Source organism: Micropterus salmoides, unplaced genomic scaffold (assembly GCF_014851395.1).
Source record: "Micropterus salmoides isolate LMB-PRFRI ecotype aquatic unplaced genomic scaffold, ASM1485139v1 Ms_hic_scaffold_17, whole genome shotgun sequence".
NCBI lineage: Eukaryota > Metazoa > Chordata > Actinopteri > Centrarchiformes > Centrarchidae > Micropterus > Micropterus salmoides.
This window is the reverse complement of record NW_024040817.1, coordinates 17,365,919-17,384,667: the sequence shown is the minus strand read 5'-3', so window position 1 is coordinate 17,384,667 and position 18,749 is coordinate 17,365,919. Positions and strand designations below refer to the sequence as shown.

The 18,749-nt window shown below is 39.8% G+C and overlaps 4 protein-coding genes across 4 annotated transcripts in view; all 4 read left to right on the top strand.

The window, feature by feature from the left end:
- The window catches only part of pard6gb (par-6 family cell polarity regulator gamma b), a 33,392-nt gene extending 31,244 nt beyond the window's left edge, over window positions 1–2,148 (top strand). The window contains exon 3 of the mRNA XM_038725151.1: window positions 546–2,148. Coding sequence (XP_038581079.1) covers window positions 546–1,621 — 1,076 coding nt within the window. The 3' untranslated portion in view covers window positions 1,622–2,148. The remainder of the gene's footprint in view (window positions 1–545) is intronic.
- Window positions 2,149–4,021: 1,873 nt separating this feature from the next.
- Window positions 4,022–8,080, top strand: bloc1s4 (biogenesis of lysosomal organelles complex-1, subunit 4, cappuccino). The gene is made up of 5 exons (XM_038725900.1): window positions 4,022–4,391; window positions 5,451–5,522; window positions 5,628–5,729; window positions 6,583–6,717; window positions 6,991–8,080. The coding sequence occupies exons 1-5, from the start codon at window positions 4,074–4,076 to the stop codon at window positions 7,087–7,089; spliced, it is 726 nt and encodes a 241-aa protein (XP_038581828.1). The 5' UTR covers window positions 4,022–4,073; the 3' UTR covers window positions 7,090–8,080.
- A 293-nt stretch (window positions 8,081–8,373) lies between these two features.
- LOC119908146 (nuclear transport factor 2-like) lies at window positions 8,374–14,145 on the top strand. Its single transcript, XM_038725901.1, has 5 exons — window positions 8,374–8,493; window positions 9,702–9,822; window positions 10,019–10,090; window positions 10,265–10,363; window positions 13,835–14,145. The coding sequence occupies exons 2-5, from the start codon at window positions 9,718–9,720 to the stop codon at window positions 13,949–13,951; spliced, it is 393 nt and encodes a 130-aa protein (XP_038581829.1). The 5' UTR covers window positions 8,374–8,493; window positions 9,702–9,717; the 3' UTR covers window positions 13,952–14,145.
- A 240-nt stretch (window positions 14,146–14,385) lies between these two features.
- Window positions 14,386–18,739, top strand: rrm2b (ribonucleotide reductase M2 b). Its single transcript, XM_038725899.1, has 9 exons — window positions 14,386–14,543; window positions 15,126–15,290; window positions 15,653–15,769; window positions 16,011–16,144; window positions 16,633–16,727; window positions 16,830–16,963; window positions 17,450–17,554; window positions 17,737–17,850; window positions 18,088–18,739. Exons 1-9 carry the CDS (start codon window positions 14,502–14,504, stop codon window positions 18,238–18,240), a joined length of 1,059 nt encoding a protein of 352 aa, XP_038581827.1. The 5' UTR covers window positions 14,386–14,501; the 3' UTR covers window positions 18,241–18,739.
- Window positions 18,740–18,749: the final 10 nt, after the last annotated feature.

Here is an 18,749-nt window from a genome sequence, read left to right as displayed (position 1 = left end):
TGCTCACATGTCATTTTTAATATATAGGTCGGACTCACTGTAAAAACGTTGGCTTCTTACTCATAGAGTAAACCAGCATGAACTCAGGCCTTGTTTATGGTTTCAGTAATTAGAATTGTGTTGTGTCACATATGGAATCAAATCTGTATAAATGATTAGCAGGTCTGTCAATGGAAAATTTCTTTCAAGCACATCTGCGCATAGTTTGAAAAAAAGTTGTTGAGTTTGTAAGGCAGGTGGTTTGATTTAAAGATGCAGGCAAAGACTGGAGTGTTCATACGAGATTTAAAGTTTTAAACTTTTTGTGTTGTCAGTTTCTTTTAACTTTCCAAATCCTCCTCTGTCAGTCTGTTTTGTGCCCTTTTTTTAGGTATTTTAGTTTTTCCTTTTTCCCTGTAGCTTTTAACCTCTGCGGACAAAGTACACATGCAAGACAGAATGTTTTCAACCGATGTTGCCTAAACATAAACCATGATGAAACCTGAGCACTAAACATAAAATTTCTAACACTTTCTGTTTCTCTGTCTCCCTTTATTCCTTTGCAGAAGAGGTTGACTATGCTAACTTTGGAACCAACACAATAACTCGCAGGAAGAAGGCAGTGGTCGCGCTGCGCAATAATGACGTCAACCGCAAGAGGCCACACATCCGCATAGGCATGCCCCAGGACTTCCGGCCCGTCTCCTCAATCATTGATGTGGATATCCTACCTGAATCTCACCGCCGTGTCCGGCTGTATCGTCACGGCTCAGACAAACCGCTGGGCTTTTACATCCGAGATGGAACCAGCGTGCGTGTGACACCACACGGGCTTGAGAAAGTGCCCGGCATCTTCATATCTCGGCTGGTGCCTGGAGGGTTGGCAGAGAGCACCGGGCTGTTGGCGGTTAACGATGAGGTGCTGGAGGTGAACGGCATTGAAGTGACTGCCAAGTCTTTAGATCAGGTAACTGATATGATGATTGCCAACAGCCACAACCTGATTGTGACAGTCAAGCCAGTGAACCAGCGCAATAATGTGGTCCGCAGCAGCAGGATCTCAGGGAGCTCGGGTCAGTCGTCTGACAGCAGCGGGTCAACTGGTTACCCGAGTTTGTCAGTGACTTCAGTGGGGTTGACATCCTCTGGAGCACACGGGTACCAAGACGACCTGGAGAGTGACGAGGAGACAGATATCGTCATTGAGAGCAGCCTCAAGCGGCCGTCGCAGAGGTCAAACGCTTCCCTGGCGTCCAGTGTGTCTCGCTTACAGCTACAGATACCAACAACGGCTTCAGGCCCAGCAGCACCTCCAAGCCCGCCCACACGTCCCGTGTCGGTGGTCTCCACCGCCTCTTTCCACTCTCAGCCTAGCCTCAACGGAGGGTCCCATCACCACCACCAACACAGCAGCCTCAGCTACCAGCTCCACAGAGACCTGAACCTTCAGCACAACCCGCCCCAACAAGCCCAGCACCGCCATCACCACGTACAGCCTCCGCATCATAGCAGCAACCCAGCCCTCCGCCACAGCAACGGCAGCCTGCACAAAATCCTCAGCTCCATGAAAACGGACCCACGACACAGTCTTGCACTGCCCAGGGGAGGGGTGGAGGAGGATGGCACCGTCATCACCCTATAATACTTATAAACACACACACACAGACAGAAACATCCTAACTGCTCAGAGACTAAAACTGGAACACCAGGCTGGATAAATATGAGCACAAGTATTTTGTTGGATACTAATTTTGTAACTTCTGTTTGTTTTTACCAGATAATTGCTAATGGGATGTTACAAGCGTGGAAACAAGGAAAATGTATTGTGTATATAATTCCTCTATTTTTAAAGTTGTTTTTGTCATACATCAAAAGATTTGTATGTAATAAGCATCAGAACAAATAACTGTTTTTAGGCGAGTCCACTGTATCCTAGAGTTCTGAATGTGCCTGAAGCTTAATATCTTCTGTTAGTGACCACTTTTCATTCTTATTACTGGGACCAACTTGGGGTTGCTTATGGATGTCTTTAAAGAGTAAATCTATATTTCTTATATTCTGATAAATGCTGTGTAGAGTTTGAATTTTTTTTTTATTAGTTCTTTTATGCATTGACGATTGTGATCAAATCCTTGTATCTGTTCCAATAAATTATTCTAAGTCTCACAATTTGTCAAACTAGAAGCTTGATGATGGTTCAGCACTTATGTTTATGGAAAAATAGAATAGTTTTGACTACTACTCTACACTTACAGTAAAGAAAGAGAATGCAACATTCCAAGATATTTCCAGGTCAGCTCGACTGAGTTTAACGGGGAAAACTAAATAAAACAAGTTTTGGTTTCAGCCCCTTGGAACCAAAAGTCAGTAGCTCCTTTCTTGACCCACTGCTGACAGTCAACAAAGCAAACAACCACGGCAGAGGCTGACATTCCAATTTCTTCACAAACGGCACCATCTGTAGACGAGGAATGCATAACCACAACACATGTTGTAAGGGGTGTGACTTTTTCTTGAAATTACTGGTGTTACTACCATTCTGCAGCTACAGTAAACACTGTGAAGATATTTAAACTTCAGTACCTTTAGCAACCACACTAATAACTTTCTATTCACAAATGATGAAGAATTAAGAGCATTTTTCCACGCTTGTTGGAGGCAGTAGTCAGGTTAAGGGGATATGGGTAGGACAAGTTTTATCACAATTATTTGCTCCAGACATCACAAAGTGAAGACATCTCAAGGTTTAATTCTGTTTGTTTTTTTAAGACAACCAGTCAATCATCCTCTGGCTACAGCCGTTACATTCAACATGGACATGGAGCAGAAATGCAGCTGTGTGCTGGGTCAGAGGCCCTCCAGCAGCAGCAAACTCTTTTCATCTCTCTGCTAATAAATATTTGTCTTCTGTGTTTACCTACACTGCTCAAACAGCTAACCGATCATTGACAGCCAACTCGTCTGCCTTGGCTTTAGTCTGCACCAACAAATCAGCAGATTTGAGTGTACTGGCAGACACACAATCAATCTATTCTATCAGTGCCTTCAACACTGACCATCATGGCAACCTGTAGATGAACTATAAAAGATACTATCAACAGAAGACATGCACATACAGGTCCTTCTAATTTGGAATTGTTTTAGTATTAATGTGTGAAAGAACTATGTTCCTCACCTGACAGATTTTCATCTGGCAATTTTGAGATTCAAATGTAGATTGATAAAGTCTTGTTAAAGTTTACTCTCACCCATGGGATTATTTTACCTCATGTCCAATGTATATTTTTTTTATTTAGGGGGATTCATTGCTCCATCAGATCTCAAAATTTGAACAGATAGGCTAATGCATTCTATAAGATAGTGTGTACGTTTATTAAGGTGTGTTAAGGTGTAATATACTTGTTAAACCAATGAGATAGTTTATACCTCTGTATCAGACCTGTGCAGACCACTGAAGTCCATTGCCATGCAGTAATTCAGGTTGCCATCTGCTGGCCGAGATTTCAATGACATGGTATGTCATGAAATGTACAACACAGGCAACGTACATCGGTATCACAAAATACTGACATTTACATTTTAGAATTGATAGGACAATCATTTCTCACGAAGAGTCGTTAGTGTTTGTTTTTTTAATCATCTGACACCACCACATTGCTGTGCCTTTTCTTTCCTTCCTTTAAATGTGTATTGTTTGCAGATTATTTGTTTTGGCATCTCTTTTGATAAGCTATCATGAACCTTCCCGTCTGCTCACAGGGCTTTGCTTCAAGCCATTTTTTGATGATACATCCCAATGAATGTTGAGTGTTGAATGACATGAATCACAGTGGTAGTGATTATCTTTCTGTGTTTTGTTTGCTTTAGGGTTTGGGAAAGGTGTTTTCTTTTCGCTTTGGCTTCAATTATACATTTACTGAACATTTACGGTATAGTAAAGTGACCTAGAGAGTAAAATGGTAAAGTTTTCACAGCTTTATTGAGCGCTACACTGTTTTGGCCCCTACGAGCCACCATCGGCCGTTCAGGACAACACACGTGATCCGGTCAGTTGACAAGGCAAAACACGGCAGTAGACTAGAAAGACAAGCGACATGGACCATCATCGGGTGGATAGGGTGGGCCTCCTGTCTCCCCTGGAGGAGTCCAGCGCTGAGATAAGCAGAGACAGCGGCATTGTCTCCCAGAGTGCGAGCAGTTTGTCCATGGTGAGCGAAATCCTCAGCAGCGGTACCGTGTCGCAGAGCCCCAGTTTTGGCGCAGCAGCTAACGTTATCACTCGAAGCCCGAGCGTCAACGAAGCAGCAGAGCCTGGGACGGCAGACCAGCGCTACCCGGAGCAGGACGACGAAGTCCTGAGACACACCGCCCACAGCTACTCCACCTACATAAGGGCGACAGCTGGAGATGAGGTTTGTGCTGGCGGCTCATAACGTTACACAAGTCATGTAACATACTGGAGCCTACGTAGTAACTAGCAAGGTTAACGTTAAGGTCTTTGTTTATGAAGTAACTTAGCTGCAGCGCAGCACGCACTTGTGTAATGGCTAATAAATTGACTCAACTGACAAGCAATGCAGTTGTTGACCAACGGCTTAGTAAAGTGGTTGCAAGTGATGTGATTGGTTTGAAGTCCCAAGTCAAGTCCTATAGTTTGTATGTTCGAGTCCTAAGCAAGTCACTGGTGCACAGTTGCCAAATTGAATGCCATTTCAAAAAAAAGTATCATAACAGTAAATCTGGAACAATTACATAAATAAAACAAGCCTTTAAAGGGGTACTCCATTATGTTCAGTTTACTACTCATTTAAGTGTAACGTTACTAAGTCTGTGAAAACATGAGTTCTGTAGCTCTGGAAGGAGCTTTTCAACGTTTAAAACGTACTGCCTGTATTGAGTTGGATGTGTTTCATGTTGCCTTCCATTTTTGTCGGCCACGGCCATAGACTGTATATGGCCACGGCAGTCTTCACTTTTTTTTACTTTAATCTGTAGTGTCATCAGTCCCTCCTGTTATTGCAAAATAAAGAGTCTAAAGTCATAAGTTTCATGACTCAATACTGACTTTGTTGGGTCCAAGTCATGTGATAAGACTCCACACCTCTGTTTTCTGGGTCATAAGCCCTACATTCAAATAGAAGTAATTTAAATAAAGTAAAGTATTAAATAAGTATATCTTTAAGATTTAGTTATGACGGCTGACTAACCAGATTGCTGTCATTCCTGAGTTGACACTAAGTGGATGTGCGTGATACCAGGCAATTTCTAAAGAAGCTGAACTAGCTAGCTGGCTCTGTAGGAAAACAAAGGCCCCTGTGTTTTGGCCGTGTGGTCCCTGATGACACAATTTAAAGGCATTTTATTGAATTCCAGCTGTAACTGGTGTGTGACTCCTAGGCTGGCTACACTTGATGTAGCTTTGGTTTAAAAATAGTTTTCACAGCTTTTTCTTTTAATGATTTCCCCTCTAGATCCTGTGCTTGGAGAAGAGTTTGGAAGAAATGCTGACAAGAGTAGATGAATTTGTTGGAATGCTGGATATGGTAAGCGAATGCACTGTAAAAGACCTATGTATGCACTGTCTCATTTTTATTAAATTACAGTACATGCATATTTGTCTCTCACGTCCTTTTGTGTTTTTCCTCTAGATCCGTAATGATACCTCCCAGATAGTTAATGAAAACCTACCTCAAATTCAGCAGAAGTCTGATGAAATGAGACAAATATATAGAAGAATTGATAAGTTAGAGGTAAGTGATCAGTTTAACTTTGCAAGTTTGAAAGGGTTAATGCTACTTTATACAAACTATTTAGTTTGGTGTTTTGTAATGCACTCTTGGAACCAAAGCAGACTGCAAACTACACGAATAATTCTGAAATTACGTAAAACCTATGATGTAATGTAGTGTAAACAGGGTTTGTATGCAGTTTTTATTGATAATGTGAAATATCCTCTTCACAAAAGGAGGAACCAACACTGGTTTAGCAGTGCTGTATGTTCCTGTTTTGAAATTCTAATAATGTTTCACTAATGAGGGTACAATCCAAAAGATAAACATAGGAATCGAATCGTAAGTTATTAAAGCTGTTGCTTTCATACAGAGTACAGAACTTGTTTTTTGTCTTTGTTACATTCACAAAACACTCTGCAGACTGCGATTTAGTATTCAACGGTAGTGTGTATTTATTAATTTCTGTATAATGTGTATGTGTTCATATAAATGTATTTTTGTTTTTAGGGTGTATCTATTATTTCATTATGATTTTTGATTGCCTTTCTTTGCTTTTGTTTTTAGTTTAAAGCTGACTCAGAGAGATATGCACAAAAATTCCTATGTACTTGTACTGTCTTGTGCAAATGGCAAATAAATCTAATCTTATCTAATCTTCAAGCATTTCAAACTGCTTTTCAAGTTCACTCATGTACCTACTTTTTAAAAAAAAAATAAAAAAGTTAAAGTTAAAACCTTACTGACATTGTGAAACATATATTCTTTGCCTGCATGGGCATGTTAAACCTTTAGTAATATGGTAGTGTACTGTCCTAAATGCATTTTCTCAATTTTATTAGCTTATTGCTATATTACTCTTGTGTGCCTCCAGGCCTTTGTAAAAACAGTGGGAGCCAATGTCAACGCCATGGAAGAGCAGGTCACACAGGCAGAGGGAGAACTAGGAACATTACCTGGTGCTTTCAAGAAGATCCTCCGCACAATGAGTGTCCCAGGCTTCTTAAATGTGAGAGCTCCTCTAAGTGCTTATGCATCTGTAGTTTTACATGTGCTTGGTCAGTACCTAATTATTGTGTGTTCCTATAATAACAATCATGAAATAACCAGTGAATTGTGGTGTTAAACTGTGTGTAAGTGCTGCTGAGTTCTGAGTTTAACAGAGACCCTTTTTTTTTTTTTCAAATAAACATTTAAACTCCTGCACAGCAGTTTGTTGTAATTCTACTCCAAGCAATGCTATTGGATAATTGGGATTCATTTTGTGTACGTTCACTCGCAGAAACCGGCCAGCCCGAGAAGACCAGCACCACATCAGCATCAAGAGATCCCTAGTGTGTTCCGGACAGATGATTATTTCACATCACAGCCAGAGCAGTGACATGCTGGAACATTTAACACATAACTTGGTTCTAACCTCAGAGGCCTGTTGGGTGACACTGTAGAGACAACTTGTACTGCCATCCATTGCAGGAGGATCTGTTGGTGCAGTGGCCTCAACAAAGCAATAGTAGCCTTTCTGAACAAGTCACTGGAAGTCAAGTGCAAGACATTCTGCGTTTTTGAGTGTGACTCTCCTGGCAGCAACAAGCACTGAACTGTAGCAAAATGATTTTAAAAGTGCCTAAATGGGTCTTATTTCTGTCCGTCTTGTTTTCACTAGTTAGAAAGCAATGTCAGATGTTGGGTTTGTGACAAGTCAGGAGGACAAAGTCATCACACTTGCCAATAGGACACTGTAAAGAAGGTACAGTAGGAGGACCTGTAAAGATCTTCAGATGTATTACATGAAAAATTAACCCTGCTTTTTTATAAATAACGTTCTTGTTACTGTTGTTTGTAAAGACCTGCACGCTGTTATGCATTTATCTGTATTTCTAATATTTCATCACTCTCCCCAAGCAATACTGATTTCCTCCAGTTAAGCATATAATGTCTTCCATTTCAAAATATTCACATTATTGCTAGCCTGACGTTATTGGCTATGGATTGCAGTTCCCTCGTTAATGTGGGGTTACATCTAAGATGGCATATTTTCAATAAAAGAACAGTATCGATGAGTTGTGATAGTTTCACAAGTCAGATTATCTGGTGAATCAAAGTTTGAGCCAGGGATAGAGCCGTGATTGAATTTTGTAACAATAACTGGAGGAACCTTATATCTCGTCCTTGGGAGATAACTGTACCTAGAGATGTGATGTGGCCCTTATATTACCCATCCAACAAGGTCTAATCAACAATGGTCACAGCTATGTTTCATTATTTGATCAATTATTTGCCAACGTTGTTAGAAATAAAGACGTATCATTTACATTACAATATATTTGGTTTACGTTTTTAAAATAATTATTAAAGATTTGTTTGAGACAATATTATTGCTGTATGTACGTACCATTATTATTTTTTCCCGCACTGGTTGTTAAGTTTCAGTGTACCTCCAATGAGACGATTAGTCCTGAGTTTTGTTTGTCAGGCAGCCGTTCCCTTTAGTCTGCGTACAAATCCCGCTTCCTTAACTAGGATCTGCTTTTATACTCTTTGCTAGGTTTGAGAGGCCTGAATTGTAAACCATCTTTATCGGGGAATTGCTCCTGTTGGAGATAGTCGCGGAGGAAGAACCCCTGACAGGCTTAACTCTGGGATGATTAGTATGCGGTAGTTAGCCTTCATTGGTCAGCTTGCAAGAGACGTCATAATTTCGTCACGACTCGGAGGAAGCGGGAACCCCATCAGCCTCTGATTGACTGAACTTGTCTCCACGCTGGATTCCTTGGTGATTGAAAAAGTAAGATAAAACTTACGGACACGGTAAAGTACTGTTTTGGAGTTAAGTGCTTCTCACCAATAACCTACCCAGTTGTAGTAATGCACTTTTGCCGAGATGAGTACGGTGAAAATAAAGTAGAGACAGAGATTTTAAAGCGTTTCCGGGAAAAGACATTGTGTGTGCTAACGTTAACGTTAGCCATAAATTACGTTATTGGATAACTTATGGCGGCTGTCGATGTTGGGATTAGATATCTGTTTAACCCTGGCTGAAGTAGCGAATCCCCACAAGCCCAGACTCCCTCTCTTGTAACTTCTGATGGACCTCAATCTGTTTGTAATCTCATTCGAGCCTCTTAACATTAAAATTAATGTGATTTGGGCCAGACTTACAGAAACCTTAAGTTACACCTGCGAAATGTCAAGTCACTGCTGTAATCTTTCTTATCATTGCAAACGATGGAAAACATGGACATTAGCAGCAATGAAATCCTAACTTGCTTAAAGGAGGTCAAAAGTTTTCTAGCTGTATATCCACAGAAATATCCCTTAGACTGCTGATGTTAACAGGATTAATTTGTAGTATCTGTCAAACGACCGTTTTGTTGAAGTTGTGAGTGGTCTGAATAAATCTTAAATCAGAGGGCCGCCTTCACAGAGCTCAGATCTCTTCTAGTGTTCCCATATACACGTATTTAGGAAGAGTTTCCATAGTTTTGTATTTGCTTCTTGTGTAATGGCTGTGTAAAAACTAAATTTTCCGTAAAAATGCCTTAATTTGAGTGGTTTTGCTCTTATATTTCATCCAGAAATGAAACACACAGTCGTCTTCCTGCCTTGTAAACATTAACTTTAGTAGATGTAGGGTCAGAAGAGACTGTGGGTGTTGGTGGATTATCGTTAAGTTAACCTGCAGCAGAATAGACTTGTAAATAGCTTTCAATTAAGAAATGTTTTTGTAGCTTCATCTACAGTTTTTCAGTGAAGCTGTTATAATTGTGCAATGTATAGAATGATTGGCACCTTTTTACTTAATATAAGTATTGATCTCCTTCCATTCATCCAGATACAGTCTTATAAATTATCTTTCTGGAGTTTCTTTAATTTTAAATATGTGGTGTGTGTTTAAATTACTGGGATCAGCAGAAATATGTTATGTTGGAGAATGTGTTCAGTGTACTGTAACTCTGACTGACTGCTAATGATGAGACTCTTCTCTTTTAACAGATCCAAAGGTTCACGCATGGCTTGCGAGAAAGAAATATGGCAAAAGATTGGCGAGGGCTTTGTCCAAGAATATTACAACCAGTTTGACAATACGAACAGGACGGGACTGGGTAACCTATATGTACGTTTGTTCAGTGTCCATTTAATTATTGTCTGCTTTGATAAAGTACGTAACATCAACATGTGGTGTAGACACTGACAAACCAAATTCCATCACACTTGTTTACTGTAAATACTACTGTAAATACTATGATGCGTAGCACACAAAAAAGTGCATGCATTTGATGTAAACAGACTTTTTTTTTTTTTTTTCTTAGTCCGCTGACGCCTGTTTGACATGGGAAGGATCACCTTTTCAAGGGAGAGAAGCCATTGCTGGCAAATTAGTCGTATGTATCTCTTCTTAATCAGTTTGTATTAAAAATCTATTCAGAAAATAATGTGAAAAAAGTAGGCTTTCTGAACAAAAAAGGGGCAAAGCCTTTAACTGGCAGCTTCCGGTCCAAGTGTCTTTTTTGTGTGTTATTGTACATTACATTAATACTATTGTTTCCAATCCACAGAACTTGCCTTTCAAGCGCATTAAGCACATCATCACAGAACAAGACTTCCAACCCACGATAGATAGTTGTATCCTCATCATGGTGTTCGGACAGTTACAGGTAAGCTGGTACATTTTTATTGATAGCCTTGGTTCTGCACCTGCGGCCTGTATCACAAAGCAAGTTCACCGTAGTCTGGCTCTCTTTTTAGATACCTGGCTTTGCTGAGCTTAACGTTGGCCATCGTGGATAACTGGTGTCTGGCTCTGTTAACTCTGGGTTTTGCAATCCAGCTATGAGCGTGTTCACGCGAAAGAGGCAAAGTTGTTTATTATAAGCAACATCGTCAGAACTATGAATGAAGTACTTCATACTTTCATACAACAAGTATGAAATTTGGTTAAAGGGATAGCAAAAAGTGATATTCAACAAGTTGAAATGCATACGATCACATTACTAGAATGGAGTAAGATGCTGTAGAAACACTAGCACTAATTTCCAAACATTAAAAGCAAGGTTAAGGCTATAAATGAGTATGGTAATTACATGTCTTCAGTATAGAGTGATTACATTTTGTTTTTCGTCTTGATGATGTACAAACTATTGAATCAAAAAAGGTGATGCACATAAAACAGTAAATAAAACAGTTAAAAGTAATGTAAGGCTGTCTGTGCTACCAAAGCACAGAGGAGAAGAAAATACGTTGATGTCGTAACCATCTAAGGTGGACTTACCATGAGCTATGAGATTTTAAACGATGGTATATGTTCCTGTAGAAGAAGAACACAGCTGTAAGATATCAATCCTGTTTTAAGAAACACGTTTCATTCGCAATGTAATGGAAAAGTACTACACTACCCACAATCCTAAAGTACAGTAATGTTATAAAAAACAACGTGACGTTTCTGATTGGTGGGACTCGCTATTACAATTGAAATGTTCACTGCACCCACTAATGTGCCAGCAGCTAGTGAGTTACTGCTCCCACTGAACTCGACTACGAGTGTGTTTATGGGCCAGCTTGTGGATTCTGTCAGGGCCAGTATGAAAAACAAGACATAGGGATTGTGGTGAGTTTTGCAGGCTGGCTAGTTAGGTAGCTAACATGAGTCTTCAAGAAACTACAATATGCCGGTGTGAGATTTGTCAGTGGTCAGGCTGTTTACAGGTTTTGAGTAGTGACGGCCAAATGAAGCTTTTGCAAAGCACTGAACCACTTGAGCCAATTGTTTTAAAAATGGATTGAGCTGGTTTCTTTTTTTTTTTCACAACCTCTCCACACTTGGAAAACACTCACTCACAAGGAACAGATGATACTGGCGAGCATAAAAATTGTTTTGCTAGATTACACAGATGAGGGTACACATTTTGATGATTTCGCCAGTACAGTAGTGGGTCTTCTGATCTTTGCAGCGGTGGGTCATGTACCGCTGCACCTCCACTGTAGCATCCGCTGTGGCATTCCTTGCCCTCCTTGCTTCAGAAGCATCTCTGTCCAGAGTTTCCCAAAGGTTAACATCTGAAAGACTAACATGATAATCATCAGTACATCAGTGAAAGGTTTCAATTAACTATTTATAACTTTACCTGTGGATGATGGATTTTCAACATTCTTCACTGGACGATTCATCTGCTCCTGTACTTCTCTGAGCTTCTCTTTTGCTGTTGTGCTGGTTTGTAGAATGTGACTACTTTACGTGCCTTTTGTGCGTAGGTTTTCTAGGCCAGGAGTTGCATCAAGACTTTTTCACCACTAAATTTTTAGGGAATGAGCAAAGCAAAGTGCGTGTCTGAGATTTAAACTTCTGACAGAGGCAACCATATTAGCTCCTGCATCTGTCACAATTGAGGTCATTTTGCCTTCAATGCCCCATTCCTCCTTGAGAGACCTCATTGCAGCAGTGATGTTAACAGCTGTATGAGCTTCAGGGAAAGGCAGCACTCCCAAAAGGACTGTGGCCAGCTTCACAGAGTCATTCACATAATGGCACATTACTGCTACATATGCGTCCATATTAATGGAGGTCCACATATCAGCTCACAGCCTCCACCCTCTGCATGACGGCCTTGGCCTTGGTCTTCTCCTCCTCGTATTTCTAGACCACCATGTTCTTTTGGAGCCTGTCTGGATGGAAGAGTGTATGTGGGATCAAGCAATGCCACAAACTCCTTGAAGCCACAGTGATCCACGATGGAAAAGGGCTGCGAGTCCATCACCACCATATTCACAAGAGTCTCATCTAGCTCTCGCTTCCGGTCCACTAAGACAAATTAAGACATAAAGAAATTAAAATTACTTTAATAAAAGAAAATAAGGATTTATGTGAAACTGCATATAAATTAAGTAGGCATGGCATACGGTCATATCATATTGTGTAAATGTGTCTAGGTAATAGTAATATAATAAATATATAGCCTACCTTGATTTGTGTTCCCATGGTTTTTAGCAGCTCCATGCTTGGCAGTGAAGTGCCTAATCATGGAGGAAGTATTCCCATGATACTTCAGCTTGGTTGAACAAACCAAGCACTGGACCTGTAAAGAAAACAATTTGTAAATAAAAATGCAATTTGAGTCTATAATGATATAGGCTAATGGCTACCCTAATCCTTTACATCATTTTACTGTTATGCTACTTAATATAGACCCATAGCTATAGAAGGCTACTGTACTGACAGTTACTGTTGTATAAACTTTACTTTTCATATATATTAAACAGCCAGAACACCCACCTTATCAGCAGCAATCAGATTGATTGTTCCCACATGTCAGAACGACCTCGCTTCCTGGCTGGTTCCATAATGATCCAATACAAACAACTCGACAGCACTACGACAACTCCACAAATCGTGCATTGTTTAGAGCGGTTATAAAGACTTAAGGCGCTCAAACTCAAAACTGTCTCAACCTATCACCTGTCAGAATCGACACGAGGCAGTTCCAGTTAATCACCTGATTGGACCGCCAACCAGCCAGATTATTCATTCAGGCAATGAAGCACTTGCTGCTTCGGACGTCATATGTCAAGTGATTTTTTTCGCACCAAAGCAAGCTCTGAAGCAGTGGTTCTATAGGATTATAGTTCAGGGTTTCAAAGCACTTATCGAAGCTTCAGCGTCGCACTGCCATCACTAGTTTTGAGCTGATCTTCTTAAATTAGCCCATTCATGGAGCAGGTTAAGTGAGCCAGCTTTGTGATACAGGAAAACCCAAAAGTTAAGCCCAAAGATGGCTAGCTAACTCACTAATGTAATTTGTGGTACAGGCCCCAGATACACAGATGTAAAAACATTTTTGTTTTAATCCAGTCAAACCTGGCTGTGTTTTTTTTATTTTATATTTCCTAATTTGACTCACTATTTATCAAACGTCCTGACCTGTACACCTGCTCCATCTGACTGTCATTGCTGTGTTTTCTTATACATCAAACTTCCTTGTCTCCTTAATGGTCTGACTGTCTTTGTTTTATCATGATTATTGCATGATATGGTAAAAGTGTGATATACTATGTATAGTACATTTATTTTTTTAACATTTTGTTTTCTTATCATTGTGCTCACAAATGCTTCCAAAACTTTTCTTTTGCAACAGGTAGATGATGATCCACCAATGGCCTTTCATCAAGTGTTTATGCTCAAGTCCCAAAACTGTGCATGGGCCTGCACAAATGATGTGTTCCGGTTGGGGATACACAACATACCAGTGTAGTGATCCGGATTTGTTGGCTCTCACACGTTGACATCATCCAGCTCTAAATTCTTACCATGGTCAAGCTGTCATTGAAAACACAAGGGATTTTATTACAGAGTTCCTCAATGTTTACAATACACCTATAAGCGTAGTGTTTGTAATAAATATGTCAAATTACATTGCTCTCCAATAAAAGAATTTATTAGTCTGAACTGTGTTTGTGTTCCCTTTCTTTCCCAAGTGGCTGTATTTTTTTTGTATTATTGTTTTATTTTCTCCCATGACAAACCCTGCGGTCTGATGACTGACACTGAAATGAGTAAGTATCAGCAGAGAGTGAGAGTCTCGTCATATCATAGTCATTTTCAGGAATGTGGTATTACTTTGACGTGAATGCGATTTTATAATGCTGCGTGTTGTGTGAGCAGCACTAGAGGCGCTACATCCGTCTGTGTGCTAGTTTAAATGGCTCAGCCAACAAAGCTGCATCCACAAGGTTATGGCACAGAGTACAAGCTAGATGAACCAAACTCCATGACGCCAACGGTGAATAAGGTCTTCTCAGGAAATGGATCTAATTAATCAGCAATCTGGTGTTTTTAAAGAGTCGGTAAGCAGTTTAAATACAGCTAATGTGTGAATTATATGTAACGTTAGGCGGGATGGAACGTAATGATAAAATAACCAATGTGCATTCATGGTAATGTTAGTGTGTCAACCAACCGAAAAGACAGGTGGGTGTAGATGTCAGAGCTTCGCTTTGTAAAGGCAAATTCGTAACTGTAAGTGAGGGGTTTCGTCAAACAATGTTAAATGTTACAAACTGGCCTTGTCTCATCGTGTTACGTTAATGTTTTAGCTAACTCAATTTTGGACTACGGTGTAACGTTAGACGTTTGTCGGACAGAGCACCACCGTCGACAAAATGTAGTTTAAATTGTAGAAGGAACGTGAGGAGAAAATTGCTAGGAATGGATACAACTACTATAAATAACAAAAAAAAGCTATATATTGGACATTTAAATGCAATATGTCCTTTGTTTTGGATGTTACGAGTCAATGCGCAAGCGCAGTGGGCTGTTTTGTAGTTAAAGGTACAAGACATTTGTGGACATTAGTCCAAAGCCGTAGTAAAGTACCGTACTAAATGTGAGGTGAAAATGTGTTTATTTGCCTCCTGGGCTCTTTGTAGAATGGCTTTAAAGATAAAGACCCAGACTGCCAGCATGGTTCAGAGACAGAGGAAGAACCTTTGCTCCGGGAAAACCCCAGACGGTTTGTCATCTTCCCCATTCAGTACCCCGACATCTGGAAGATGTACAAGCAGGCACAGGCATCTTTCTGGACAGTGGAGGAGGTATGTTTCAATTTTACTGTACTGAATAATTATTGTAATTTTTAGTGTTTTACCAGCTGGAAAAAAACAATAATTTCGAATATGTACATAATGTAATTTATATGTACTTTTTATAAAATGTATTTAATTGACCAGATGTATTTAGCTGAGAACACAAACTTTACAGTATCAGTCTATTTAAAGTAAATGAAATACTATTGAAGTAATACAAATGCCACACATTAAAGAAGTGATACTGATTCCTTTTCAGGTTGTTTCCCACAAAAATACCAAAGAAAACTAAACTTAAAATAAAATAAATATTCAGTGGAAAAACCCTGAACAATTTAGGAGACAGGTGTACTGTTGATGTGTCTTTTCAGGTTGATCTATCCAAAGACTTGGCACACTGGGACCGTTTGAAACCTGAGGAGAAACACTTCATCTCCCATGTTCTAGCCTTCTTTGCCGCAAGTGATGGCATCGTCAACGAGAACCTGGTGAGAGGAACCTTTCTAGCAATTGCAACAACATATTGTTTTGAGAATAAACTAACATGCATGGTGTGTTTTGAGATCATACAAAAATGGCAGCCTCACTTAAACTTCAGTCCTAGCTTTACCCTGTGTGAGTAAACGGTTTCATATTAAAGTCAGATATAGTTTCAATTTTGTTATGCTGAAGATAATACCTTTCTAAAAAAGTTGTTTTTTGTATTTGTGCAACTGTCATATCTAACAGGTGCAGAGGTTCTGCCAGGAGGTGCAGGTCCCTGAAGCACGCTCCTTCTACAGCTTCCAGATCCTTATAGAGACCGTTCATTCAGAGATGTACAGCATGCTCATCAACACTTACATCAGGGACCTGAGGGAGAGGTAATTTTTGTAAATGTATTGCAGTTTAGATGAGCTCAGTTATGTTGCATCCAATTATAAATAACTGCTACAGATTGTAATGGTTAGATGGTAAAGATTATGTGGTGCAGCCTTAGTGCCTTTGGAGCCAACGCATAACCATATACAGACAAATTCTCCCCATGTATCAAAGATTCAACAACAAACTGTAAGACTTGCACCTGTTCATCACAGGCTAAGTCGTCTACACCACTTGTCGTTATTTCTGTTGTATTCCCAGCTGCAGCAGCTTTGATGCATCTTCAGGCTAGGAAGACAACAATGTCATGGCCTCTGCATTAAGAGGTTATTAACAAAAAGTACTGGTGCATTCACTTTACTCTCTACCTACACAAGCCTTCCATTATTTTGCATCTTATGTTTGTACTTAATTTAGATATATTTGTTTGCTGAGGCTATATGTTTAGAGTTAGTAATACAAGTCATTTTTTATTCATTGTGTGTTTCAGAGACTACTTATTTAATGCCACTCAGACCATGCCTTGTGTGAAACGAAAAGCAGACTGGGCCCTCCAGTGGATAAATGACAGCAAATCCACATTTGGTAATGAGACAACACTCAGAACATCATACTGTCAATCACTCACCAAGAGGAACTTCCCATTTATAAGTGGTTAATAGGAGTTTTGACATGTTTTGCCCTTAGGGGAGCGAATTGTGGCGTTTGCAGCAGTGGAGGGCATCTTTTTCTCCGGCTCATTCGCTGCCATCTATTGGCTCAAGAAGAGAGGACTAATGCCTGGCCTTACCTACTCCAATGAGCTGATTAGCAGGGATGAGGTGAGAGGAATTAAAAAACAAAAAGACGTTGGTAACCTGTCAAAAGGACCTCAAACTTTGAGTGCAGCTGGAATAAATTACAATGATGTACAACAGGTGTGAAGTTTAGGTTAATTCAACTTGAAATGATTACTTTCTGTGACATCTTGCAGCACATGAAATAATACAACATACTGTATAAATCATTGCTCTTGCATAATACTGTTGGGAAGCTTCTATCTTGAATAATTTTTTTGTCACACCTGCATAGAGGTTTGATTGTGCAAATCATTCATATAACTCTGATGTTACTGTACTATCTTACTGTCTGCATTTGCAAATCCTCTGATGTGACGGCTGTCTTGTTCAGCTCTTCCATCCACACCTTGCTGTTTAAAAAATGTCAGATTAGCTATGGTGCTCTTCAGTCAGTTTGGGTAGTAAATATGGTCACAATGACTGAGGACTCTGTTTTTACGGTTTCATGTATATTTGTGTGTTCCTTAGGGCCTTCACTGTAACTTTGCCTGCCTGCTGTACAGCTACCTGGTGAAGAAACCATCAGAGGACCGGGTTAAAGACATAATCACCAAAGCTGTTAGCATTGAGCAGGTCAGCTACTGTTGGGGGGGGAATATGCTCAGCCCAGACTACACGTTAATTCAATCTATCTCTGCTTTTTTTTCTTACTGTTTACTTTGTCTATACTGACTCCCGCGGCAATAAATCAGTAGTACCTTGACAGGCTATTCTCTTTTGAAAGACCTTTTGTTTTATTATTTTTGGTGTCGCAGGAGTTTTTGACAGAGGCCTTGCCGGTGGATCTCATTGGAATAAACTGTTGTCTGATGAAGCAGTACATTGAGTTTGTGGCCGACCGGCTTCTCGCTGAACTCGGACTGGCCAAGGTAATTCTATTTAAATGGTCATAAAATCGATTAAAACGAAAGCCAAATTGTCATAATACATTGAACCCCTTTTAAGTGGTAGCTATTGTGTTAAAGCAGAGGACCTCTGGATTGAGGAGAATGGAAGTCTCACTATAAAAGTCACAGTCTTTGCAAAAATGATGAAAAAAAAAAAACGTGTTAATGTTAGTGTGACATTTTGGTGCTGTAACTTTTTCTCTTTCCTTTTAATCCAAGGTATACCAAGCTGAGAATCCATTTGACTTCATGGAGTCCATTTCACTAGAGGGGAAAACCAACTTCTTTGAGAAACGTGTAGCAGAGTATCAGAGATTTGGGGTTATGTCAAGCATGATGGACTGTGAATTCACTCTGGATGCAGACTTCTGACACTGAGATGACACCATGTTACATATTTGTTACATTTCACCTGTTTTATTAACAGTATAAAGTCTTGTTTCAAAGCTATTTGAGTATTACAAAGGACAAATTAATGGTTGACAGGTTAAAGCTGCACTCTTCCAGTAGACATGTCCAGCCTTTTGGCAATAGGGATTGAGAATTACACCTTGAGTTATTTAGCAGCCAATATATTGCAGTTTGCAAAGCAGAATAGGATGAACGAATGGACCTGTCAAGCCGTGCTTATAGCGATTTTTGACCTTGACATGCTACAGGGCACACATAAGACCTAAGGTTTGGTGAAAAATAAATAATTAGTCAGGTTATTATTGTAAATTATTGTTCTGTACCTCATTGGACATTAGAAGATGGTTAATATCTAGAATATATTTTATTGAGTCTGCAGTCCTGGCTGCTGGCTTATATGGTGAATTGTTTTCACATTTTATAAAGTTTTCATGTACAATAAAATGTTTCTTAAAAAATCTTTATTGTAA

Bases quoted from the DNA above. Each gene is read 5' to 3' on its own strand.
- bloc1s4 (XM_038725900.1), top strand. From the start codon at position 4,074: ATGGACCATCATCGGGTGGATAGGGTGGGCCTCCTGTCTCCCCTGGAG. The intron at 5,730-6,582 runs GTAAGTGATCAG...GTGTGCCTCCAG, and splicing joins GAAGAATTGATAAGTTAGAG to GCCTTTGTAAAAACAGTGGG. The intron at 6,718-6,990 runs GTGAGAGCTCCT...GTTCACTCGCAG, and splicing joins GTGTCCCAGGCTTCTTAAAT to AAACCGGCCAGCCCGAGAAG.
- LOC119908146 (XM_038725901.1), top strand. From the start codon at position 9,718: ATGGCTTGCGAGAAAGAAATATGGCAAAAGATTGGCGAGGGCTTTGTC. The intron at 9,823-10,018 runs GTACGTTTGTTC...TTTTTTTCTTAG, and splicing joins CGGGACTGGGTAACCTATAT to TCCGCTGACGCCTGTTTGAC. The intron at 10,091-10,264 runs GTATGTATCTCT...TCCAATCCACAG, and splicing joins CCATTGCTGGCAAATTAGTC to AACTTGCCTTTCAAGCGCAT.
- rrm2b (XM_038725899.1), top strand. From the start codon at position 14,502: ATGGATCTAATTAATCAGCAATCTGGTGTTTTTAAAGAGTCG. The intron at 14,544-15,125 runs GTAAGCAGTTTA...GGCTCTTTGTAG, and splicing joins CTGGTGTTTTTAAAGAGTCG to AATGGCTTTAAAGATAAAGA. The intron at 16,145-16,632 runs GTAATTTTTGTA...TGTGTGTTTCAG, and splicing joins ATCAGGGACCTGAGGGAGAG to AGACTACTTATTTAATGCCA.